The 27548-nt window shown below is 38.2% G+C and overlaps 1 protein-coding gene across 4 annotated transcripts in view; it reads right to left on the bottom strand.

Annotated features, from left to right (window-relative positions):
• The window catches only part of BSK1 (BR-signaling kinase 1), a 202526-nt gene that overhangs the window by 158563 nt on the left and 16415 nt on the right, over positions 1-27548 (bottom strand). For all 4 annotated transcript variants that reach the window (XM_089458521.1, XM_089458522.1, XM_089458524.1 and 1 more), the window contains exons 5-6: positions 26721-26854; positions 6145-6250 (exon numbers count right to left, since the gene is read on the bottom strand). In XM_089458521.1, the coding sequence (XP_089314647.1) occupies positions 6145-6250; positions 26721-26854 (240 nt within the window). The remainder of the gene's footprint in view (positions 1-6144; positions 6251-26720; positions 26855-27548) is intronic.

Raw genomic sequence — 27548 nt, 5'->3', positions numbered from 1 at the left:
ATCTGTCAGAATAATGACAACGGGAAGCTGGAGTAAGTTCTGAACCAATACCTTTGATGCCACTTAATACAACAATGACAATCTCCTTCCTTGCTGACAGAAGTGTCACTATACTTTTGTCTTGTGGGCAATGATTATAAAGCAGGTGCCTACGAAACTGATATGCATTCTAAAAGTCTGTAAATTAAACATTCTTACTACAATCTAGACTTTATAATGCTTTCAAACCTTGATGTAACTGTTTCTATTACAGACGTTACTACTGGAACCTCCTCTTGCAAATCAGGACTGTATTGAAATTCTTGCTCAAGATGACAACTTGATGTGTCTACAAGAGTTAAACACTTCACAACAAATCATTATAAACTCTAGCTTACTGATTAGTTGTTTCATGCATACCTTCACAAATGATCATCATGAGTTGATGCCAACATCCATTGTAGCTGCTTCAAAAGATAAGATATCCAAGATTTACATCTGTCTTGTTCACAACTTCGATTGTGAACAAGACTATAACATTGTTATCAATTTACAGGGTTTACACAATGTTGAACAGACAATAAAAGATGTTGAGCTCACATAGCAGACCTGATGTCACAAATAACTTGTGAGGTTTATAATAGCTTCAGATCTTCAAACTTCCAGGAGGATCATTTCTTCTCAAGATATTTACCTACTGACATGACTTCAACAGAATCTCAGCTACTTAAAGCTTCCTATTATAGTATAGAAAATTTTTAAAGCTAAAGGAGGATTGATTTCATTACGAGAATCAGATGCTTCCTCTGCTTGATGCCTGTTTCTATCCTTCTTTCCAAGAAAAAATTTACTGGTGACCGCAATGTAGGATTTCTGTAAATTAAAAAATTTCACAAATTGGCTCAACTGATATAAGAAATTCAAGTTGAGTATGTCACTGTAGAATGTGCAAGTCTTGGATCTAACACAGAGACGTATACTATCAGCATTCACTACAGTGCCATGTCCATATGCCCATTCCAATATTGTTCTAGCATACCACTATTATTCATAGATGAACTGTGTGTCAATGCCAAATGCATAGAACTGTATGATGATCTCGGATAAACTATTAGATGAACGAGTATCGATGCCATATATATCTATGATATTGCCATTCATACAATTGCAGAGAACTATGTGAATCGATTCTTTATATAGCTGAGTATAGATGACAATCATAGAGAACCATACTTACTATAAACTTGCTTTATACCAACCAAATCATAGGGATACTTTACGTACCATGATGTAGAGGAACTGCAGATATTACACAAGGCCGAGGTCTTCAGAAGTGATGGGTTTATTCCATGTTTTTGCACAGAAAACAATTAGGAACATGCCTTCAGAACTAAACTGATATGCGTTCAATGTGATCGAGAGAAATTCATTCTGAGGCTGCATTCTTGTCACTGCTTGCCCAAACGCACAGGTGTATACAAGAATATTCGCACAACAACCTTGCATGGCACTTTGAATCCTTCAATAATCAGTCTTTTACGGATTTATCCATCGCATCATCACTCAAGTTGCATGCACCACAGTAACATTGAATTTGCACACTAACCAACTAGAGATAACCCATCGCACCAGATGTGTATATTTATTATTAACATCCAATTCACACAATGACCAAACAGAGATAGCTCAACGCACTTTACGTAACATACAGAACTCATTCACTCAGACCAGCAAATGCGAACACGACCAGAAGAAATGAAACCAAAAAAAACTTTCGTCTAACGATCTCAGAGACAAACATCCTCATCAACAGAACTTTATCGTTACTGCTTCAGTGTATTAGATTATGCCTTGATATAAGAGTGTTACTGTTGTACCAAAGAATGCCTGAAGATGTTTTCTGTTGCTGCTTAATCTGTCTAGATGAAAGTGTAGTGCTAAATATTGCTTCAAATGTTCTTCCTTTACTTATGCTTCTGCCCCAACTACTGAAGGGAAGATCTCATACATTCTCATTCTTACAGGCACTACTGTTCAATTTTCAGGACTTGCGCTCTGAATGCATACACCCTTATATTATAGAACCAACTTCAAGATAATAAGATACCAGTCAACACAACATACCTTAGTCATTACTTAAGCATGAATGGCCTCTGCTGAAGATTAAACTTTGCAACTAGATGATTCTTTTTGCCTGCTAATAAAACTGTTGTGACATACAATGTTATACAAACCTATGTCCTCTGCACATCCTCCATAGACTGGATATCAATACTTCGCCTTACAAGCTTCTTAGTGATTGCATTCTCTCTTACTTGGGTATGTCCTCGCCTGAGCTCTAATAGCATGTTAATTTTAGGTTAACATGTTCTTTGCTTAGGACAGTTACTTCTAAGATCCATATTAGCCCAATTCTAATTCATTTCATTTCCATTGGCAATCACATAGAACAGAATCATATTGAGAGTAACGGATGAAAGAACATAGACAATAAGAGTAGAGGACAAGCCAAGGAAAGAGGACACAAGGATATGGCTCAAGCCAGGGAAAAGACCCCAAGATGGGGAAAACCCTTGATCAATTCATCTTATTATCAAATGTTCAGAGAAAATGAGAGTACAATCAAAATCAAATGTGACTTGCCAACATGGTGATCAATTCCTCAGTCCAAATGACCAATAAGTCTTTCATTCAGCCTTCAAACAATAGAAGACATACTCTGCCCTAACCAGAGGTCAATGATAGACAAAGCGGCTACAAGTCAATCTCCTGAAAAAAGCTCAATTCAGGATCAACTAAAACGAACTTCTTTGTTGATGATCGTGAACCCAAAGTATTTCAATTCTGAGAAGATTGCAGGTCTGGTTAGGGCATACATCAGTCCTAACATATTGCAGCAAAGTCATATGATTAACCCCAAAAGAGCTCGCACTTCCTTGCAGATATTGCAGCTAAGGATGGACTGATATTTAGGCTTTACAATCACCATCAAACTTTGGTCCAAACCCTGTAATCTCCATACAACATATGCGGCCTGCACGTGAAGTCAAACACTGCTCAGAGCTCTCCTCAAATGCACATGAAATATTCCCAGACTTGCTTCAACAGCCTCAGCCACCCTTCCTATGGTACTCAGTCCATCACACAAGAGAATAAAGGCCTGCGGCCTAACTGAAGTAGCCTTCCAAGTGCAGTGGCTCACCTGAATTAAAAGGTCCCACACAAAATAGTCCTAGTACATACTCTAAACTGTCCAGAATTGCCTTAGCGACTGTGGCTGTCTATTTGAAGCATCTTGGCCATCATGCAGAAGAAAACCCAAAGACAAACCACCCTTCGTCCTCCTCTTCTAAGTACAAGGCTACCTCAGACATATCACCAATAATTGGATGGTCTAAATGAGGTAGGAGGACTCCTCTATTTATATAAGATGGAGAGAGTCAAGAGATATGTCGGTTGGGCTTTATGAGCCTACATGGAGTGGAGGCTGACATTGGCAATTTGCATGTGAGAGGGCATAAATTCAAAAACACACTTCTCCTTATCCAAATTTGATGTTCTTTAGGTCAATTTTGGTCCTCTCGAAGAGAGGAATTTAATGCAATAATTATCTTCATCAAATGAGCTTTCCAAAGTGAAATTTGGCCCTAGTTGCCAATTTCAACAGGATTTTGTTGTCAATGTCATTCCATTACCAAATTATCCTAAATTGCAAGAGGCTAAGAGGGGTTTTGATATTGAGGATCTGAATGGCCTCCGCAGTGGCATTGTTGCTTACTCAATGAATCAAAGTTGCACAATCCCATAACGTAGGTGCCATAGCAACTACTATACTACCACTACTCCAATTAATGTCCAATAAAGAAATATGGGAGCTCGGATTGAAGTCGACTAGTTGTAGGTCTGTGTTAAGAGTTTCTCATTTTTAGAAACACTAATTATGGTCATGTTTTAGAGACAAGCACTCCACAATTTGAACAATACCTAGCATTCATCAATCGCCTATTACATATTTGAGCTTGAAGGGAATCAATCTTGCGACCTCCAATTTTCTAACATATACGGGCTTAGGGAAAATGATGGTGCCTATCTTTTCAATAAATAAAATCGAAATCCTTCTCTACTCTTCAAGAACGCAACAACGGAGCCATGTCTTGCATTGCTTGATTGGCATGATATGTGAATAGCTTTCAAATCTTACTTTGAAATCAACCTCCACATTGCTTGGGATTTAGACACCATGTTGAAGCCCACATGGTGGCTTAGGCATTCTTTGCAAATATTTGAGCCCATTGAATCAATTGTGGGGATCCTTCTATCAAAATATCAACCAGATAAACAACTGAAAAGATATCAAGATGGGGCCACAAAACTTTTATTGTCAGCATCATGAAACAGCTAGGTATAATGGTCAGTCTGAATTTTAACCAACCACTCCTACAAATCCATCACTAGCCTTCAAAGTAGTGTTCCACTTGACTCCTTTAATCCAAATGTAGTCATATCCACTCTTCAAGTCGATCTACAAAAAATACCTAGCACCATTCAATTTCTCCATCAAGTGGTCCACTACAGAGTTCTACGCAACAGATTACTTGCAGAAGAATCACCTATTAGGCCACTGCCAATATTTTCCCTCCATAGTAAGAGATAATGTCTAGTGTGTCCTTTCGTGTGAGAGTTATCATGAGCATTGTAACGGAAGTGACGAACTAGCATTGAAAGAAGCTATTAATATTCAACTTCGTATGTTGAAGTAAAGCATAAATCATTGCCTTTTCATTCTCAAGAATTTGCACTTTTGCTTGTAATAACGTGTTGCATTTGTTTTTTTGCATATACAAGCTGCTCAAGCATGGCTGTAAAATCTTGAGAGATCTTAAATCACTTTTGTCAGTTTTTTATAAACAAGAGGGAACAAGGACAATCATGGATGTTGTGGAGGACACAAAGTAGTGAAAATGCTATTAATTAGTAGCCAAGAAGGGGAAAGGGGGAGGGGCACACAATCTGCTGTGATCCGTTTATATGCATACATTAGCTCCAAAATACCCAATTAAAAGGCAAATAACCTACAGAAGGCATTATCTCTAATAAAGGGTATACATATATGAGAATGGCAATTCCATATTGGGGAATGTTTAACAATTATCATAAGCATTTATCAAATGGTCGTAAGTTTTCAATCATAGTTATATTATTATTATCATTTAATTTTTTATGACAATCCTAGTTATTCATTTACACATACACCAATATTGAATATTAAGCTAGCATAGATTTTCTCCTATGTTTTCCTATTTTACTTTAGTGGGTAATTTTCAACATCCTTTAGACATTAAGGTGTATCATGTAGACTATAATCCATGAGCATCCAAATTTAGTTTTAAAAAACATCATCTGCAGTCATCTAAAATAGTGCAGTAAAAGTGAAGGCCAACATTCTAAAGTCTTTGAGAGCAGTTAAGATCTCTCAGGCATAATGTTTTCCTGCACCCTTATCCACAAACCATCCCAAATTCAAACTAAGGACCCTTACCATTTTTGTAAATAGCTTTTGCTAAAAATTACGAAGAGCAAATTTCCATCTCTTACTACTAAGAGTATCTCAAATTTCAATGAATGTTAACAATAGATGATTTGTTCATTGCCTCTAGCACAATACAGGGATGAACATGTATTCATATATGTTGATTTATGAAGATATGCCGATTTATAAGCTTGCATTCTGAAATAGAATATAGCAAAACATGGACTTTATTAGCCTGGAGAATTGGACTGCAATCAATGTTTCAGGCAAAACAAAGGGTTGATTGAAAAGTGAACTATCTATATGAACTAAACAGCATGTTTTCAAAGATGCAAAATCTTTCCATCCTCTTTACACTTCAAAAGAAGTTCCACCCTTCCTATCCTCAATATTCATAAAACAACCACATGCAGTAAATGAAATTATACTATCTACATTAACTTAACCTATGAGGAAAACAAATAAAAACATGATTTCTAAGCTGGTAAATTCAACACAATTCTGGATAATCTTCCCTCAAACTCTTTACCAGTAACAGAAAAATAAAAAATGATTAGTTGAAATGCAGCCTATGAAGCATTCTTGACATTTTAAGTACCATGAAAAAAAATAACAATTTGTAAATGAAAAGCTACCAGTTCTTAGATATTCAGGAGGTGTGTAGGCAAGATTTGTGCTGTAGCTCTTTCCATCTCTGCTGTTTTTCATAAGCCCGAAGCATGAAAGACGAGGGTCCCCCTCCTAAAAATACAAACAGAAAAAATAATAATAATAATAAATAATTAATAAGGATTTCAAACAAAGTTGTGAGTCTCTAATCCAGATTAAGTATTACCTCTTAAATTTCATATTGTACATAATATATCAAAATCCTGATATCAGATTTGTCAATTCATGCATGCATATAGAACCAATTAGTAGTTCCATCTTGAAAAAATATTGATGGTGTATAGACCAAGTATTTGAATACGCTTTCAGTACATGCTGTAGAAAAAATGCCCTAGAAGAAGGGGCAATATTTGAGTGAATATTTAAGTGATTATACCTCGTGCAATATGGTCAACTGTTAAAGGATGTTAAATCCCTTGAAATCAGAAATTAAATATATCCAACTGGCAGAGACTGAACAAACAACCAAATATAAGAAAAATTCTCAGCTTTATATAGTGAGTTGGCAAGTAAACTTCTATAGCCATAGAAGATATGATACAGAATCTTCAATCTATAAATCAATAGAACTTTGGATAAAAACCCACATGCTTAGATTTTCAAAGCATATCAAGACATGCAGTACAAAGAAAGAACCAGAGAGAGAAGGAAATTATATTAATTTCCACAAATGGCCAAAATAGGTCAACGGGACTCAAAAGTACAACCATATTGTGACAATATGGGAGTCCCAAAGCCATCTCTCCATGAAGCAGGAAATGAAGTATGAATAAAAGTAGAATATAAAAGATGGAGGCATTCATGTCAGTTAAGCAATTGTTGATGCTTAGATCATGATAGGATCAGCATGCAGCTTGAGAGGAGAAACCCCTAATGCATACAGAAATTCCCCCAGTTCGCCAAAATTGACCGGTGCTATGTACAGTCCTGAGAGATCAGCAAAAAGTCCAATCTTCGATTTGGGTGTGGTTTATGGTCAACGTGATGATTCAGAACACAATCTACAAGATTTCATTCTTCTTAATTCAGTTCAGCAACTAGTATCGAAGATAAGCCCTGTTGTCCACAGATTTGCACACCCAAGACAAGTGGGAAAAATCCTCAACTTCACAAAGTGTGTTCTTTGTGGCAACGCTCGGAGAAGGGGCCGTCACCTGATCCCAAATCTCTCTATTTAAGCCCTCTCCTACCTAAGCTAAGGGGGGTGGTCCCTAAAGATGATTATAAAAGGAAAACTTGTTAGAGATAACAAGTTCTAGGAGACGGTTAGTAAGGCTATCACCATTCAATATAACTTGAAATGAAATTAGAGATTGATTTAGCAAGTACAAATGTTTATGAGCATATAAACATCAACAATATAGATTCAATTAATTCAACAAGATATCCTGCAAGACAAATTGTAAGAGACTAGTGCCAATAAATATACTTGCAAGAAATATATGCTCAAAGCAAAATCACAATACTTGAATTGAAATATGATTTTCAAGATACAAGAATGGGAAGTTGCAAGACAAGTGTTAGCGAATAAAAATCATAATAGATTACATACAACTTTGAGATATGAGCAACAAGATGGAAAGAGAGCTTGCAAGAAAATAAAGCTTGTACTTAAAGAGAGATTCTCATATACGATATAATCATTAAAGGACAATGAAATAGACGAGTACAAGAATGTCAAATGAAATGCTTGCAAGTAAATGAGATGCTCTCAATCCAAAGCTATATGATAACCAATTGATTCAAGATGAAACAAAGTTATGGTGAAGTGTGTGAAGTTAGGTGGTCATGGTAAATTTCATTATATGCCTAAGCCAAGGTGTGACTTCCCCTCAATTGCTTCAACTTGGTAAAGACTAGTAGGTGGTTGCAAGAAGGCTAGGATGAGGAAGCAATGGCTTCATTAACGATACCCACCCAGGACTTCAATACAACCTACATGTCTTCGTTCCTACAAGGGACCTAGCCATGCAAGAGAACTGCGAGGTCATTCATTTTAACCTTTCATACAAACACAAATCTAGACAGTTGAGAAAGTTTCCTAAATGTCTATCAGCCAAACTTATGCTTGGAGGTAAATTTTAGAGAGATAATAATGCAAATTGTAAGTGAAATGGAATAAATTAATGCAAGTGTTAAATAAAATTGTTTATAAACCAATTATAGCTCAACTATAATATCACACTTGCTTGAAAATATTATATTGAAATGCAAACTAATTAGACAATGAAGTAAACAATAAGATGAGTGATATAAAAGCAACAGAACAAGTTATACCAACAACAAATGGATCAGATCTAGGCTAATAAATCAGCTTTTAAAATTAATATACTTTAATGTGCTAAATTGCTAACTAGCTAAATGAAAAAATGCAAATTAGTGATTAAATCTAGTAATGAGATGCAAGAAACCAAGCTAGCAAAAGAAAATAAGAAGAGTTAGTCACTAACTATCTAAGATCCTCCTACCAAATGAGGAGATAGGGATACCAAGGGAGAAATCCCAAGCTCCCTCAAGAAGAAATTTATTTTATTATTATTACAAGTGAAACCTCTTGTAGAGAAGTGAGGGATTAGATCTTGAGGAGGGTTTACAAAGACAGAGCTTCAAGAGCCAATGTCTTTCCTTAAGATTCAAAATAGAAATGGAAAATATTTACAATGATAAAATTCTCCAAGAGAGAATTCGCTTTTCCTTCAAATGAATTTCGCTCAAAATAAATTAATGTCCAAGCCTCAAGAAGAAATTATGTGCATAAGAGACGAAGAGGCTCTTTTTGCTTACGGCTAGGAGAGAAAAAGGCTCAAAAAATGCAATATTTTTAATTTATCAAGCCTCCTTGAAGATCTCTTCAAAATCAATTTTAAAACCCTCTTCAGGCCTTTAGAGAGACAAATCTGCACAAGAGAAAAGATGGGAAGGTTTTCAATCCACGAACAAAGGTAAAGAAAGGCCTCAAATTTGTAAATTTCTTGATCCTTCAAGCCTCTTCCTTAATCCATTGAATATGTCCCCTAAAAACCCCTTCTCAAGCATTTACAAAGCCCAAAGTCTTTCTTTATTAGATCAGAAAAATCCAATACAAAAATCCTACAGAGCTTCGCTTAGCCAAGTAGCTCGATTTTTACAATGATACAATGAGGAGTTCTAAGGCTCAATTTATAGAAAAATATGAGAGGATCCCTCTCCAAGTGAAAATGTCCAAGTCCCTTGAGGAAACGGCTAGATCTAGGCCAAAAAATGTGTACCCCTTGATGAGGCTTGCGCAGATCTCTAGGAAAGGTAGTTGTTTGCCTTGGAGGAATGGTTTGGTGAAGTAACAAATTAATATCGAGGTGGTTTGGACCACTTAAAAAAATTCTCCATCTTTTTCCTTGACAAACTCTCATTCAAATCAACCATCTCTCCAACAAAATCAACCTTCCTAAACCATTTGTTGTGGTTATGGAGCTTAAGTTTCTTGATCAGTGGAGATTCCATCACTTTTTGTTATGCAACCAACTCAAAAAATAGAATAAGAGATAGATCAACGACTTCAAAATTAGCCTCTTCGAGGGGGCAACCTCCTTTACATTACACAAATGAACAATTCTTGGATGATACAAATGACAAAACCTCCTTTCTATATATAGGAGTCTAAGGGGTCACAATATAACCAGAGTCGACATAACAGAAAAATGTAAGGGCACCACAATAACAATGGTGGGCTTCTATGGGGCACAATAATAACAATATGGAGACAACAGAGGCACAACAATAACAATAAGGGGCTAAAATGACAATAATAATGGGGGGATACACTAGTATTATAGGGACCTAACATGCCCCTCTCCTTCAAAAAAGTGTTGTCCTCAACACTTGAGTAGTTATGGATGATTTTGTATAAAATTATCATCCTCCCATGTGGAATCTTCAGCAGATAAGTTATTCCACTTTATGAGATACTCTGAAATTGATCGATTTCATAGTTGTCGAGTTCTTGTTTTTGTGATTCCTTCAGGTTCCAATATGATTTTTCCTTCCTTGTCAAGTTCTGGTAATATTGTTCGAACTAGGAGCTTATCACCTATAACCTTCTTAAAGCATGAAACATGGAAAACTAGGTGCACTCGAGAAGATGCAAGAAGCCCCAATTTGTATGCCATAGTACCAATCTTTGGCAACACCTTGTACAAACCATAATACTTTGGTGATAATTTATTATCCTTCTTAGCTTGCCTGAGGGACATTCGTTTGTATGGTTGTAGTCGGATAAATACCCAGTCACCTACATCAAAATGTATTTCGCTACAATGTTGATATGTCTGTTGTTTCATTCTATTTTGCGCCAAAGTAACGTTATCTTTTAAGAGTTGGAGAACTTGTTGTTGATGCTCGATGTGATCTTCCATTGCTTGAACCTTAGAATTTTCTCTTAAACAGATGTGATGGACGGTGGATGATATCCATAAAGTGCCATAAATGGGGTCATTTATGTTACAGTATGGAACGAAGTGTTATACCACCATTCAACCAGAGGCAACCATTTGACCCATTGTGTTTGTTTATCAGATACAAAGCAACGAAGATATCCTTCCAAACATTTGTTCACTATTTCAGTTTGCCCATCAGATTGAGGATCATAAGATGAGTTATGAGCTAACTGAGTAACCCGACAAGAAAAAAAAATTGTCCAAAAATTTCCAGTGAAAATGGGATCTTTGTCGCTTACAATAATCTTTGGGTTTCCATGTAGCTTTTGAATTGTTTCCATAAATGCAATAGCAACTATATTGGCTTTAAATGGATGAGATAATGCACAAAAGTGTGCTTACTTGGTAAGGCTATCAACTACCACCATGATGACACTCTTTCCTTCGGACTTGGATAAACCTGTGATGAAATCCATTAAAACCTCCTCCCAACGTTGACTTGGAATGGATAAAGGTTGTAACAGACCTGAGGTCTTAATTGTCTCAACTTTATTTTGTTAGCCAACCAAACATTTGGCCACAAACTTTTGAATATCAAATTTAATGCCATCCCAAAAAAAATATTTCTTAACCCTATGGTAATTTTTTAAAAATCCTGAGTGCCCTCCTAAGGGAGAGGTGTGCAATTCCAGAAGAACTTTTTGTATGAGTTGGGAATTCTTACAGAGGTATAAGTGATCTTTGTACCATAACGAATCATTTTTCCAGCTAAATGTATCAAATGTACTGGATCTTGCTACAACTTTTGAATGAGTGCCCACACTTCCCCGTCATTCTTCCATTCATCCCTTGTTTCGTTTATCCAATCTAGTTGGATGATAAAAATTGCACAAAGCAATGCTTTCATATCTTCATCCTTTCTTGAGAGTGCATTTGCAACAACATTTTTCTTCCCTTTTTTGAAGATGATTTCAAAGTCATAATCCAACATCTTTGTGACCCATTTTTGTTATTTTCTGAAGATAATCTTTGTTCTAAAAAGTATTTAAGACTTTCATGATCTGTTTTTACATTGAAGTGTCTTCCCATTAGGTAAGGTCATCATTTCTTAAGTGCATGTAGTATTGCCAACATTTCCTTCTCATAAATAGCTTTGTGTAAATACTTTCCTTTGATTGGACGACTTTCAAAAGCAATGGGTCTTCCTTCTTGCATTAATAGAACACCAATTCCATTTCTTGAGGCATCGCATTCCACAATAAATGTTTTTCTAAAGTCTGGCATAACTAAGACTGGTGCTTGGCACATTGCCTCTTTAAGATGTTCAAAGGCCTTCATTGCTTCTGGAGTCCAAAAAAATGCATCTTTCTTTAGTAATGTTGTTAAAGGTGTTGTTATTCTCCCATAATTCTTAACAAACTTGTGATAATACCCTGTCAACCCGAGAAATCCTCGCAGCTGCTTAATGGATGTGGGGATTTTCCATTCCTTAATGGCTTTAATTTTGCTAGGGTCTACCTTAACACCTTCATGAGATACAATATGACCCAAATATTCCACCTCCTGTACTCCAAAGAAACATTTGGAGGTTTTTGCATATAATTGTTTCTCCTCCAATAGTTTGAGCATCCTGTTAACATGTTGAACATGATCCTTCCAAGACTTGTTGTAGATTAGTATATCATCAAAAAATGCTAACACAAATTTTCTAAGGGTTGGTTTGAAAATGGAATTCATCAAACCTTGAAATGTAGAAGGTGCATTGGTAAGGCCAAAAGGCATGACCAAAAATTCATAATGACCCTCATGAGTTCTAAATGATGTTTTCGGAATGCCTTCAGTGTTCATTCTGATTTGATGATTTCCTGAACGAAGATCCAACTTGGTGAAGTAAACTGCTCCATGTAATTCATTCAATAATTCATCAATGACAGGAATGGGAAATTTATCTTTAATAGTGAGTTTGTTGAGCTCCCTATAATCTGGACACATGTGCCATGATCCATCCTTCTTGTGCACCAATACTACTAGAGCAGAGAAAGAACTTTGACTAGGTTGAATTATACCAGCCTCTAGGATTTCAGTAACCATATGTTCGATTTCCCTCTTTTGGGCATAGGGATATCTATAAGGCATGATGTTTGGGGGAACACTTCCTGGAATCAAATGAATCGCATGATCATGATCACGAATAGGTGGGAGGCCTTTGGGGTCTCAAATACCTTGGAATGATTGTCCAAGACTTTTTGGAGTTCTGGAGAAATAGATGATTTCAATGTGGGAACCTCTAGTGAACATAATTGTGAAATTACACCCTGTTGTTCTTTCTTTAGAAGCTTTCTCATGCCGTTAGAGTTGATTATCTTTCCCAATTTCCCTGTGATACCCTTTAATTCAACTTCCTTTCCTTCCCAAAAAAATTTCAAGAAAAGTTCTTGAAAATCAAAAGCTATAGTGACCAGAGATTATAGCCATTGGACTCTTAGTACAACATCAACACCACCCATTGGAATGGACAGCATTGGACTATCCAATACATATTCTCCCATGGATAGTTTGATATGGTTCCTCCATTTGCAACTATCACTTGACACTCTGGTGCTAGATATAGGAAGTAATTCAATTCATTGGCTATCTTACAATGAATAAAATTATGGGTACTACCCGAATCAATCAACACTATTACCTTTTTCTTCTTGATATGTTCTTCTATCTTGAGAGTTTGAGGAGTGGTAATTCCTACCAATGCATGACAAGATATGGTCGGATTCATTTCTTCTTTCTCTAGGGTTGGTTCCTAATGTATATCCTCTTCTTTTGACGTTTCTTGTTCATTTTCTTCCTCCTCTTCACAATCTATGTAAAATAATTTCTTCTTAGCACACTTATGATCTTTAGTGTATTTGCTATCACAATTATAACAAAGCCCTTTCGCTCTTTTTTCTTCCAATTGTTGTGGTGTCAACCTTGTAGGTTGTGGAAGGCTAGGGGCAGCAACACTTCCATCCATCTTTATAGTTGTGAGTGGTAGGCTTCCTTGTTGCCATAATTTTGCTTTTAATTTTTCTTACCAACCTGAATGTCTTCTCCAGTGAATCAGGTTCCCAAAGGCGAATCTCATGTTGGATGTTATCCTTTAAAGTCCCTATGAACATATCAATCCTATGCTCCCCTGTAATATCATTTACCCTTATATTCAATTTTTGGAGGTCCTCAATGTGCTCCACCATTGAACCATTTTGTTTGAGATTTATCAATTGGCTAAAGAAGGTGTTGCTCTTTGTATCCTCATAATATATTATCATTTTCTCCGTAAAAATTGACCAAGTGACAATTTCTTTACGAAAGAAAAGCCATCGATACCATACAAATTGATTGGGTTCTAAACATAAAGTTGCAATGCATACCTTTTATGTGTTTTGCACATTATGGAGATTGATATATTGCTCCATCTGTAGTATCCATGTTACGTGATCCTTGTCATCAAACATCCTCATATCGATATTTGGAACATGGTGGGTCTTCAATCCAACGTTAGAGTCTATGAAATCATAATTACCATTTCTTTTGTTCTCATCATGAGTTTCTTCTACTACCTTTTTGCCATTAGGAAGTCTTTCTTGTAACAACTTTGTCAAACCTTCCATGTCTTTCTTGAAATCTTCCATGTTGCCTTTCAATTTTGCTTCTATACCATCGATCTTAGCTTCCATGCCATTCTTCAAATCATTCATCTTAGCTTTGATTCCATTCTTCAAACCATCCATCTTAGCTTCAATTACTTTTTGTGAGAGCAAAATTTGTTGCACTTGGTCTCGTAATTTTGATATATCATGTTGCATTTCTTCCTCTTCTTCATGTGTCATAGTAGAGATTTCGGGTTGCTTACTAGGTGTTTCCATTTTTCTTTCTTCGGGTCATCAATTAATGATAATTATGTTTCACAATGCCCTTTGAATCACTTCAAACTAATTTCTCAAACAAAACTTATGCAAATTTAAACAAAACAAAAAAAAAACTACACACCTTTTTTTCGCTTTGTAGGAGCTTGATATTGAATCTAATGTATATTTGTAATTACGAATATCCAAGGTCTGAAATTACGTCCTTTGCTAGCCCTATGAGTCTTATTTCCAACCCCACAAGTCTGATCGAGATTAGATTCTCCAAGAAAGAGTTATGTCCAATCTCCCACGATGACCTGATTATAGACTAGTCCAGTAGAGAAAAATTGTATGAAGTGCCTCGTGTCACTGTTTTGACCTTCGGCCCTGAAAACGATACCCAACAAACTACAGTTCGTCCTCTTTCTGTCATTTTTTACAAAATCTGAATATGATAATCAGAGAGAAAGTTATGACGATTTTACCCAGGTCACGAGTTTGAGATCGAATTCTAGAGCCTGCAAAAACCCTAACTTCCTCGGATCATATCTCTGCAAATATAGCAAGACAAGATCTGAAATTCGTACACGAGGTTCACCAAGATTTCGGCTCAAATGGGTTTTAATTTCAGCTTCTGAAACTTTGTAGAAAAAAAAAATTACAGCAAAAATGCCACGATGACCTATTTGAAACAGTGAAACCCTAGAATCCAAAGCTCTGATACCAAATGTTATGCAACATAACAGATAGATCAATGACTTCAAAATTAGCCTCTTCGAGGGGGAAACCTCCTTTACATTACACAAATGAACAATTCTTGGATGATACAAATGACAAAACCTCCTTTCTCTATATAGGAGTCTAAGGGGTCACAATATAATCAAAACCGACATAACATTAACAATGTAAGGGCACAACAATAACAATAGTGGGCTTCTATGGGACACAATAATAACAATATGGGGACAATAGGGGCACAACAATAACAATAAGGGCTACAATGACAATAATAATGGGGGAATACACTAGCATTATAGGGAAAGTCCACTTCATTTTTTAACCATTTTCCACTGGGAAAGAATTTTTATTTTCTTGCCATTTTTAATTTTCGGCTAATTATTCGCCCTTTTTTTTGCCAAAATTTGGAAAAAAATGGGTTCTGAGGGGTAAATACATATTTTTCCACCATAAAAGTGTGTCTAAATAGAAATTTGAGCTGTAGAGGTCTAATTTTGATTACTCATACCCCCCTACAACTTCTATAAACAACACTTATTACATCTTATATCAAATTTTACATAGAAAATCAAGTCTAGCAGGGAATTGTTAACAATTAAAATTTGACACTTAGACTCAACCAAATTTCGCGAAACTTTAGAGATGATCTAGTATGTTAATATACATCGACTCTAGATATTGTTTGATGTCTATATCTTCTAACATTTAATGTATTGTTGGTGTAACAATGAAATGGTTGAAAGGACCGCACGCTAGCACATCGCTCTGCAGCTGATCCTCTAAGATTGAGGTCGTCGCCTCGACCCTGTGGCCACTTCGAAGGGCTTTGCCTTTCTCCCACGAGGCGCTTTGATCCTGCGAGGCGCTCTGGTCTTCCTTCGCGGTGCTTCGGCCCTTTGCTTTTCTGTTGATTTTCAGGGGCATCTTCTCTGTGCAAGCTTGAAGGACTATGTTCGTTGGGATTTGTGTGAGCTCGATTCGATCAAACTAAGGCTGCTTCAATGGAGTCATCGTCGCCCCCCCTTTCTGATGCTGAGGCTTTTATCAAACTGCAGGATTCTCTTCCAAAGAAGAAAGCGACCGAGGCTGCGAAGTTTGTGAAACGTTTGGATGACATCCCTGAGATTTCGCTCCCTCCTGAGAGACCGATTCAAGTCGCCCTTTCTTTGGCTAAGCGTGCTCTAGTTGGACAGTTCACTGGACTCTGGCCCTCCCCCAAAACCACGGAGAGCTGGGTCGCAAGGAACTAGGCGCCGCTGATTAAAAGCAACGTCACTTCGTATTTTCTGGGGAAGGGATTCTTCTTGTTTGAATTCTCTGAAAAGGATGATAAGGATCTGATATTCCGTAACAATCCCTATTTCATGGGCCCTCAGGGGTTGTATCTCAATAAGTGGACGTCTGACTTTGATCCAGCAGTTGACGTCCCCACAGCCGTCCCTGTGTGGGTTAGGTTGCCCAACCTACCAGTGCATTGTTGGAACTGGGAGTCTCTTAAGCACATCGGAAACACCTTGGGCAAATTCATTGATCGAGCAAACAGTAAAGACCAATACGACTGTGCTAGAATCTGTGTTGAAGTTGACCTTGAGGTCGGTCTACCTGAGGCAATAAAGATTAGGGTTGGAAGTTGGACGCATGTTCAAAAGCTGGATTATGAGCAACTTCCGTTCAAGTGCAGGAAATGCCATGTCTATGGCCATTTTGCTAGAGGCTGTCCAAAAAATAGTGAAGCAGAGAAAGGCAAGGAGGAAGGATGGACTCAGGTCAAAAGGACCAAAACTGCTCACAAAACCCCTAGAACTGGTAATACCAATGGCAAAGCTCCCCAGGCAGGCTTTGGGCTTAAAACACCTCTCATGGAAGAACAAGGAAATAAATTTATACAGTTAAGTTCAGCAATAGAAGACACCCAAGAAATAGAGATGCAGAAAGAAGGATCGCCCCACAAAGAGCCCCCCTCGGAACCAAAGCAAGTTGAAAGAAGTAATGAAGACAGAACGAAGGACTCAGAAGAAGAGGCTGAGGTAGTGCAAAGCTCGGAGGACTAAGAAAAAGAAGGTGAAATAGGAGATTCGCAAACCTCGGCTAGAAGATCATTGAGAGGCCGAAAATCTGCCCGCGAAAAAAGAGAGCAGGAGACTTATAAAGACAAACTCCAAGGAAGTCAACCTACCCTCGAGAAACTCTTGGCTAAAACACCGAAGATGACCAGAAATCAGTCCCAGAGCTCTAAAGGAGCTCTCCATTCAAAAATCAAGTGATGAAGATCGTCTCCTGGAATTGTAAGGGTATGGGGAGCAAAATAAAAGAAGAAGCCATCAAAAGTCTGATAAGATTCGAATCTCCTGATATACTCCTCATCCAGGAGACTAAAATGGAGGACAAGGCCTTCCTCCACATCGGCAAAAAATTGTGGAAGAGAAGTGAAGGGCAAGCTGTCTCAGCTCGTGGTGCCTCAGGAGGCCTGGGCACCCTTTGGAACGCAAACAAATTCTCAAGGGTTAAAGAGGTCGCCAACACCCATTGGTTGTTCTCAACGCTGCAACACGTTGATTCAAATGAGACCCTTTGTCTCTTTAACGTCTATGCTCCAGTCAGCGTAGGAGAGAAAAAGATCTGTTGGGATTCCATTAGAAGTTTGGCAGATTCTGAAGATTTAGCGAACATCATCATTGTCGGGGACCTAAATCTCACATTATCTTTGGCTGAAAAGCGTGGAGGAAGCGTTGTAAGGGATCCGACGTGAGAATGGGTTGAGGACCTGCTTCAGGATTGGGACATGATCGACATCAAACCTTCGTCGGGCAAGTACACTTGGTCCAATAAAAGACTCGGTCCGGGACATATTGCTGCAAGGTTAGACAGATTTCTTGTTCAAAGTGCTTTTCTTCTTCTTGGTTTAGAGTCTAGAATGCATATTCTCCCTTGTAGTGTATCCGACCACAGACCCATCAAACTTGATCTTCTGGCCCATATGGATCAAGGTCCTATCCCTTTTAAATTCAGTCCCCTTTGGGTCAAGGAATAGTCCTTTATGCAATTAGTAAAAGATACTTGGAAGCAACCAGTCAACGGCTCTGCCTTCTTTGTTTGGGAGGAAAAGCTCAGGAGAGTGAAAGCTGTATTGAAATCTTGGGTAAAATCCCTTCCTAACCCAGCAGTGGAAAGGAAAAAGATCCAAGAATGTCTCGAGATTCATCATCTGAAATCGAAAAATGAAGAGATCACAAAAGAAGTTCTCGACAAGGAGGCGGAACTTCAGCAAAAACTTCTCAAAGCAAGCTCGGCCGAGGAAGAGTATTGGAGGATCAAATCTCGTAGGCTTTGGCTCAAGGCAGGAGATAGGAACTCATCCTTCTTTCACAAGCAAGCCCAAGCTCGGAAAAATTTCAATTCCATCTCCGAAATCAAGGAAGAGAACATCAAACACAGAGATATACAAAGCATAAAAAACGTTGCTTTCCTTCATTTCAAAAATTTGTATAGTGAAAAAGAGGGTCTGGGGCATACTTCAACTTTAGTAAATGAGGTTCCCACTCTGATTTCTGTCAGAAAGAATCAGTTTTTGGAAGCAGAAGTCACTAATAATGAAATAAAAACCGCCCTCTTTGCTATGGAGCCTGATAAGGCCCCGAGCCCAGATGGCTTTACTGCCAGATTCTTGCAGAATTGTTGGCAGATTGTGGAAAAAGATTTATAAAGAATGGTCTGGAAATCTCAAGCTTGTGAGAAAATTGGGGGAAGCACCAATTCGGCTTTCCTGGCTCTTATCCCTAAGGAAAAAGGCGCCAACTCCTTCTCCAGATTTCGTCCTATCTCCCTTTGCAATATAGGCTACAAGCTGATAACAAAAGTGATCGCAAACAGACTGAAAACTATTCTTCCTGACATTATTCCTGAGAATCAGGGAGGTTTTATTCAAGGAAGACAGATTGTGGACAATTTTATCCTGGTCCAAGAGGCGATTCACTCAAGCTTGACCCGGAAAGAGAAAGGAATGGTTATCAAATTAGATCTTGAAAGCGCCTTTGACAGGGTGAGACATAGATTTCTGTTGGATGTCCTGCACAAATTTGGTTTTGGCCTCAAATTTATCAACTGGATCAAGGCTTGTATTAGTGAGCCCTGGATTGCCCCTTTGGTGAATGGGAGGGCCACTGACTTCTTCAAAGCCTCTAGAGGGCTGAGGCAAGGGTGTCCTCTCTCCCCCTTGCTCTTTGTCCTCCAAGCTTCTGTTCTCAGCTTCCTTTTGAATAAAAAGCAGACTGATCAAGAAATAATGGGATTGAACATCGCAAGAGGTGTCAAAAGCATAAACCATGCGCTTTTCGCAGATGACTCTCTCTTGTTGGGTGCGGCCTCCTTGCCCTTGGCTAAAAGATTTAAAGCTATGTTGCCAGGAAACGTGGGTGCGGGGACGGGGACGGCATTTTTGGAAACAGGGTGCGTGGGTTCGTCGGGTAATATAATAATATTAAATTTTAATAATTATATTTTATAAATTTATAAATTATAATTTATAATTAATTCAATTTATGAAATATCTGTTCATGGAATAAAAACAAAATCAATTGAAAGAATTCAAGCTACGAGCTTTCCATCACTGGTAAAGTTGTGCTTGCTGTAGGCATGCGTGCATGAGCTAAAACAATGACAAAATTTTTAAATGTTATTTCAAATGTGGGATCATCCATCCCTACACCTGTGCATTCAAGGAAACTTGTAAGCTTGGAGATGCCTATTTTATGGTGCAAAATTAAATTTTAAAATTATCCCTTACTATGGGAATGCATCACAACTTTTATCCTATGATTCTGTATCTGTCTTAGGGGAGTCAGGGATACACTGAATCCCGTTTCAGGGGGTCACAGATATACACTGAGTCAGATTTGGATTTGAGCAGAATACATATCCGTGTCAGGACACAATTGGTTTTATCCAGTGATACTGGATTTGTCTCGGGGGGAACTGATCTGGATTATGGAGAGAATCCAGTGGACACACTAATTTGCAAAAAATAATGCATATAACAGCAAAATTGAAGCAAAGAAAATGTAGAAATAAAGCACAAGAGAATTAAAGATCTCAAATGTTATTCATAAAGTGGCTGTGTAGAATGATGGTAGCAATCTCAATGAGTGGAAGAGCTGTATGCTTCTCTCGTAAGAAGTGTGTAGATTCACAAGTAGTCTAAAACAGTAATGTGGGTTCATCCATCCTTAATGATTAAACAAATGAATCAGACATAGTAAACTACAACTAAACTAGTTTAAAAGCATGAGATTTTAATCCGAGAACATTTTAAGAACAAATTATTCATTCACATGCTTCATCGAAATTTGGTTGTGTTTGCAAAAACGTTGCCTTTGTTGACAAAATAAGTAGGCAGCCCAGAGTGTATATGAATGCAAAGTTCACGACAGACAACAACGGAAGGCGTTAACGAAACAATATCTACTGATTATGCATGTTAATGGTTCTAACTTCTTTCAAACAATGTATTTCTACCCTAGGTCGCTCTGTATACTGTGAGCACGAACATACATTGGAGGGAAAACTATGTTTTTATTTCAAAACTGTGGACTTGACTGCATTTAAAGGAGAAGAAATAGAGACGAGATGTAGAGGATGTTTCTTTAAAAACGATTTAGAAAACGGTAAACCCCATACTGAAAACACTGAACAGAGAACACTCTTCTAAACAGCTCAAAACGATTTAGAAAACCGGAACCCCATACTGAAAACAGAGAAGTAGAACACGGGCCACAAAGAACTTGTAAATACTAAATAGTAAATACGCACTGCAACGGTCCGCCCACTGCTGCCGGAAGCTGCCCACGGTCCACGCTGAAGCTGCCAACTGCTATGCCGCCAAGAACCTCTGCCGCCAAGAACAATGCGTATAGCGTTTACGGTTTCACTTATTTTTTAAACAATGATCTTTGCCTTTAAGATTTAGGGTGTAAAAAATAATTTCTTAAATTTCATTGTTTCAATAAAAAAAATTATTTTTTTTTATGGAAGAACCCATTATTTTTTTAATGAAGAACCCAAAGAACCCCGAAGAACCCCGAAGAACCCAAAGAACCCGGAAGAACCCCGAAGAACCCAACTTGAAGAACCCGAAGAACCCAAGAACCCGTCAAAGGCTAAGAACCCAAATTTTTTTTTCGAAGACCCCGGTTCTTCACAGAAGAACCCGGTTCTTCTGGGTGCGTCTGAGAAGAACCCGTACCCGTTTCCGGGACTTGGGTGCGGGAACCCGGGACGGGTTCGAGAACCCCACCCCCGGGTGCGGGTACCCGTGCAACACAGATTTAAAGATGTGGTGGATGCCTATTGTGAAGACTCAGGAAGCAGCCTCAATAAAGGCAAATGTCATATCTTCTGCTGGAACTCTACTGCCAGATCACTCCAAGCCATTTCCAGCTGTTTCGGCTTTGCAGCCACCTCTTCTTGGTCATCCTTCAAGTATCTGGGGCTCCCTGTCTTCCAAAAAAGGGCTCTCAGCAGAGACTGGCTGCCTCTGTTGGAAAAATTTAAGTCTAAAATTCAATCCTGGGGCTTCAATTGGCTCAATCTAGCAGGCAAGACAGTGCTTATAAAAGCTGTCTTGAACAGCCTTCCCATTTATCAGGCTGCAGTTATGATGGCTCCTATTGGCATCACGAGGAAAATGGAGGAATACATAAGAAATTTCTTTTGGAAAGGCGGCAAAGCAAATGAGAAGAGAATCCCCCTATTAAGCTGGGATATAATCTCCTTGCCCAGAATGGAAGGCGGATTGAACTTCAAGAATATCAGTAAGCAAAATATCGCATTGGGTGCAAAACTGTTATGGAGGATAATTGCCCCAAATCCGGGTTGGGCTCAGCTAGCGTTGTGGAAAAAATACTTTCGTGGGCAGAGAACACGCTGCCTGGACAATCCTAACACAACCTCCGGAATGATGATTCATAAACTGTGCGAAAAAGCTTCCACCTTAATTAAACTTCATGCGCACTGGATTCCTGGAAATGGAAAGCGCATTAAAATGTGGGATGATCGCATTATGGGCAGTGATCCCCTAGCTGATGATCGCTCCCTGGTTTTGTTGAAAGACTGGATGGACAGAGCTGGTATTAAAACTCTGTGGGACATATCACATTGGGAGAATGGCGATTGGCAGAGATGGGAAAAATTAGAGGTGCATTTGAACCTTTCCAAAGATTACGCTACCTTTCTTTCCCTCTTAAAAGGCAAAGCCCCTTTGAATAGCAGAAAAGCAGACATTCGGGGATGGGGTCCGATCCCTGGGCGTTATTCAGTTTCGCAGGGTTATAGACAGCTCTCTCTGCATCCTAATGTCCCACCTGATCCGAAGCCCTGGCAGGGGATCTGGTCTCAGACAACGATCCCCAAAATCGACTCTTTTTGCTGGCTTCTTTGCCACCAGAGAATATTGACCGATGATAGGCTTCGGAAAAGAGGCTTTATGGGGCCCTCTCGTTGCTCGCTGTGTGGGGAAGACGAAGAAAATGCCTCCCATCTGATGCTCTTCTGTAAATTTGCTGCAGATCTTTGGAAGGAGGCTTTAAGCTCATGGAGCATTGACTTCGCTCCCCCTAATCGCTGCTCAGACCTGTTCTCAAACTGGAAGCGTATGTACCCTGGTGGCACTTCTCAGAATCCTCATATCAAAGAAGCCTGGCTCGCCCTTCCCAAATTAATCTGCTGGCACATATGGCTGGAAAGAAATCAAAGGATATTCAGAGACAAGAAGAGCGATCCCAAGATAACCTGGGTAAAAATTAAAAGCCATCTAAAAGACTGTTTGGGAGATCAGCTAGACAGGGCAGATCTTAGTGAACAAGAAGCTGTATGGGGCGCCTCTCTTGATCTCCATTTCATTGATAGAGTCAGGCACCCCTCTCCACTAAAACACTGGCAAATCTGTCTTAAGGCTGCAGAATTCGTTGAGTTTTGCATCAAGAAGGCAAGAAAAGTTCTCTTTTTTTACGGTGCAGCAAAAGGCAATCCTGGTATTTCCGGAGCAGGTGGTGTAGTCAAAAGTGCAGAGGGCAGAACTGAATCTAGATACGCTTGGGGAGTGGGCTTCAATACCAGCATTCAAGCTGAAGCACTGGCTCTTCTCCAGGGGCTCAAGCTGCTCATTTTTCTGGGTATCAAAGATGCAATTGTATTTGGGGATTCCCAGTCTATTATAAAGGCCATTGTGGACAATTCCTCTCCTTCAGATTTAAGGTTATCAAGACTGCTGAGCAGAATTAGATCCCTGATAAATTCCTTTCAGAGTCTGGAATTCCTTCATGTAAAGAGAGACAATAACAAAGAAGCCGATGCTGAAGCCAATAAAGCGGTTCTTCTCCCCCTCGGAGTTCTTCTAAGAGACGAAGACGAAGGCTGGGATCCCATCCCTTAACTGTCTGATTAAAATGTTTTACTGTCTTTTATTGGAGCAGTTTGTTTGTATCTGCAAATTAGGAAAGATAGAGAAAATTACACGTAATATAGTTTGCAAAATTCGCAAGCTCACTAGTGGGGAAGCCATATGGTTCCTGGCCGAGGAGAAATCTGAGCTCTGCCTACCTCTTTGTAATCTGAATTGAGGCATTTCTGCCAAGAATCAATATATCATTCTAACCGTTTCTGTCAAAAATATATATACATATATATACATCGACTCTAGACACTAAGACTCGCTAAAAACTTTACCATCTGGCATCAACCCACACTCTGGCTTTGGGCTATATCTAGATAAAAGACTCGACCAATTAGAAATGTTGAAAAACACAAATAATGAGCTAAGGAAAAAATCTCCATAGAGTGAACTCACTTGCTACTATAGTCCTAAGCTACCTAGGCCTTTTACATGACTCTTTTTTTTAATCATACTAGAACCATTTTTACAATATCCCCGCAAGGCTACAGAAATTGGAATACAAGATGATAAGAAGAAGAATAATAATGATGATGAATTCTGGAACTTTGATTGATCTGATGATATTGGAATGCTTTCAATTGTACTTTGATTGATCTAATGATGTTGGAATGCTTTCAATTGTACTTTGATCATGGAGTCTTTGACAAATCTTCAAGTGCAACTTGAGTGGTTAACAAGCGCCAAAAATTCGTAGTCAGAGCCTTGGATCCTCATTTTCCAACACAAATCACCCCGTCATAATTTGTAACTCCAGATTCATAGGATATTCCTCCCTACAAATTCCATTCACCTCTAGAATTGATGGGAAATTTCCATTTAGGTAAAAACAAAAGGGTGAATGTTGCACATGAGTCTCGCACAAAATTGATTGGGAATGTCCATCTAGATGGTGAATACTACAAATCAACCCCATGGAAAATGGGTTTATGTAGCATCAGCGGCGATGGAGATGGTTTAGGGTTGATGGGGCAACTACAATCAACCATTCCAAGGCCAAATTTGTGGATCTCGAGTGTGTTACCATCCAATTTAGCAGTGATGACAAGGTTCACTCAAAGCACTAAGGTGGTACCACACAGCATAAGTGTCCATTGTTAGCTCAACACAAAACCCCACTCTTTAAAACAACTCATGTTGAAGGGCTATGGGAAGCTTCTCTATTCTACACAAATAACTCCTCCCAAAATAAGTATATTAGTGCCTAGATATGATGTTCTATTGTGAAGGTGAGTCTAGATTGATAAGGCACTAGTCTTTGTCATTTTTGGCACTCTATTTAAACCCTCCCCAACTTTTTTTTAAATTTTGTTTCATGTTAAATTCAGAGTAATATTCAGCGAAGTCTTGTGTTAATGGCATTTAATAATTTGTTGATGTATGCCTTAGGGATAGGGTTTGTTTAAAAGTGCATCAGAGAAGCTAATTTAAAGAATTTCATGCAATTTTAGCTACTTCCTAGGGTTGATGTCATCCTCTATTTATTGTTATACTCTATTCTAACTACTAAAATTTTGTTGCAAATTTATCACAACTTTGCTTTCAAATTTAGTCTTCATTCCATGTAATTTTTATACATTTTTAATGGATAAATTTGCTATGGTTGTAAACTTTAGTTTTGTTGCAATTTGTTGCCATAAAACCCTTGAGTCTTTCTTCGTTTGGTGTGTTCGGGTGACCTAGTCGAGACTCCTTAGGCTAAACCCTACTATTTAGATTAAAGCATGAAACCATTGAAACCGAGTTTTGATTTTACTCCATACCCTACTAAACCTAGTTTGTCATACCATGCCAAATTGTTTGGGCAGAATATTGACTTGTCTAGAGGGATGTTTGACCAGGTGTGACCGAGGCTATGTTACTACTCCGTTTGACTTTTTGTTTGTCTTGAAGAATTAGATGTGTCTCTGTTGAACTAAATAATTTCTCCAAGGAAAAGGTTGTTGGGCTTTCCCCCCATGTGGGTTTTCCCATATTAAAATTTGTGTCTCTTGTTTCATTGTCTCTTTATGATCGTACTGGCATTTTGTTTCTATTGTTGAGATCTTTTGTGCAATTGCTTTATGATGAATGTGGATGCAAGAAATCATAAGAAGTAATTATAAGATTAGGAAATCCCTGAAAAATCAACATAACACAGCCTAATAGCCTACTAGTGGTTAGGTTTGACTCCTTCAACTTTTAACTAGGGTTACAATATGAACTCTTCTAAAGTCTTCTTCATCATGATCACATGGCTAACCCCTTTTCTATGAGTAATGGGGGTTGATGTGGCATCCTTTCAAATTATGGTGTACAAAACAGGAAGGTCAACTTTTGAGTGGCATAATTTTTGCATACAGACCCTGATTGAGGCGATTATTCCATCATTGGAAAGGTCTTTGTGTGTAGAACATGAAAAAAAAGTGTTGCGCTAAAGCAACAAAGTTTTACCCCCAAAAAATTTTGTTTATGCCTTTCAAACCCCAATCTACCAAACTAGGCCCCGTCAGTAAAAATGGTCATGTGAGCTAATTCCTCCATTGTTTCCACTTTGAAAGCATCGATATGGATGACAAACTATATAATGATCCAATTTGAATCAATCATTTTTCCTAGGTTTCTTTTGGATACATCTAAGCCCAATTTGTTTTCCTTTTGAGGAAAATCTTATTAAAAGATCTTAAAAATTAAGGGTCACTCTTCCCAATGATTGTAACCATTGGACCCTTAATACAACATCAGCAACACCTATTAGGATTGCAATCATGGGACTATCCAACAAATACTCCCCCATAATCAACTTAATACTATTGCACTTTCCTGAATCAACTTAATACTATTGGAATGTCCTGACGAGACTCATATTCTGTGGTCCCATAAGACCTAAATATGGGTATATCTATTTCAAGGATTGTCCTGTTTGCGATTGGTAACTTCCATTATAAAATGCCCCACCCATTTTAGTTTTCACTTTCAACACATGTAAAAGAGAGATTTTGAAAAGCTTTTATTCCTTAATTATATCAGCACAAAAACAGGAACATACAAAGGTGAAAGAGTAGAAGTAACATTAAAGACCTCACCTGATCAAAAAGCACCCTGTAGGCATTTAAGTCATGGTACAGGGGTCGGCCTTCATTACTACAATGCTCTAAGGCTTGAGCAATGTAAAGGGCAACTCTCAAACGCATAGCCCATTCCATTGTCTGCTTCTCCCCTGACAAAAATTAGAATCGAAATGCAAAATCATTGAATTGCAAATAAATTTAAAAAACTAGTTTCTAACAAGAGCATGCATATGACTTTGAAAAACTAGTTTCTACCAATAGCATGCATATGATTTTGAAAAACTAATTTCTAACACAAGCATACATAAGCAAGTCCAGGCATTGAAAATTACTTATAAGAGTCATGTCAGCAGATGATTATTTTTCTTCACATGATCATCACCATTAATATGTTCTAGAACTAAATTAAACTCTGCCCTATGCATTATTATTGCCTGGTGGTCAATTAGTCTGCATTTATGAGTGCCCAATCCATTTATTCCTTTGCAATATAGAATTATAAGAACAGCTCCATCTGCATTATGCATACGTCTAGTACTATAAACATCCATTTCTGCTTGAGAGGTACAAGACTGTTGCAACATAAAAGAGCCTAAAATTTCCAAGGGATCCCAAAGTTCTATCTAAAAATGAAAATTAATAAAACCTCTTCTGACCAGGTACTTGTCAATTCTGATCAGTTTGCAGTGATGTAACTGCTTCCAGTAGCTCAAAAGGGTAATTACTAGTTCACAAGTTATAACGTTTGTCCTGTTCAAAGCCAATGTCGCAAATGCTAGAAAGTTTATGAAGATGTTTTATATTGAAAACGACAAATTGAATCTAAAGTGTTTTAAGACCCCT

This window comes from Pinus tabuliformis, chromosome 7 (assembly GCF_031772625.1).
Source record: "Pinus tabuliformis cultivar Carrire ecotype Pingquan chromosome 7, CPIR1, whole genome shotgun sequence".
NCBI classification, from domain to species: domain Eukaryota; kingdom Viridiplantae; phylum Streptophyta; class Pinopsida; order Pinales; family Pinaceae; genus Pinus; species Pinus tabuliformis.
This window is presented reverse-complemented; position numbering and strand designations above follow the sequence as displayed.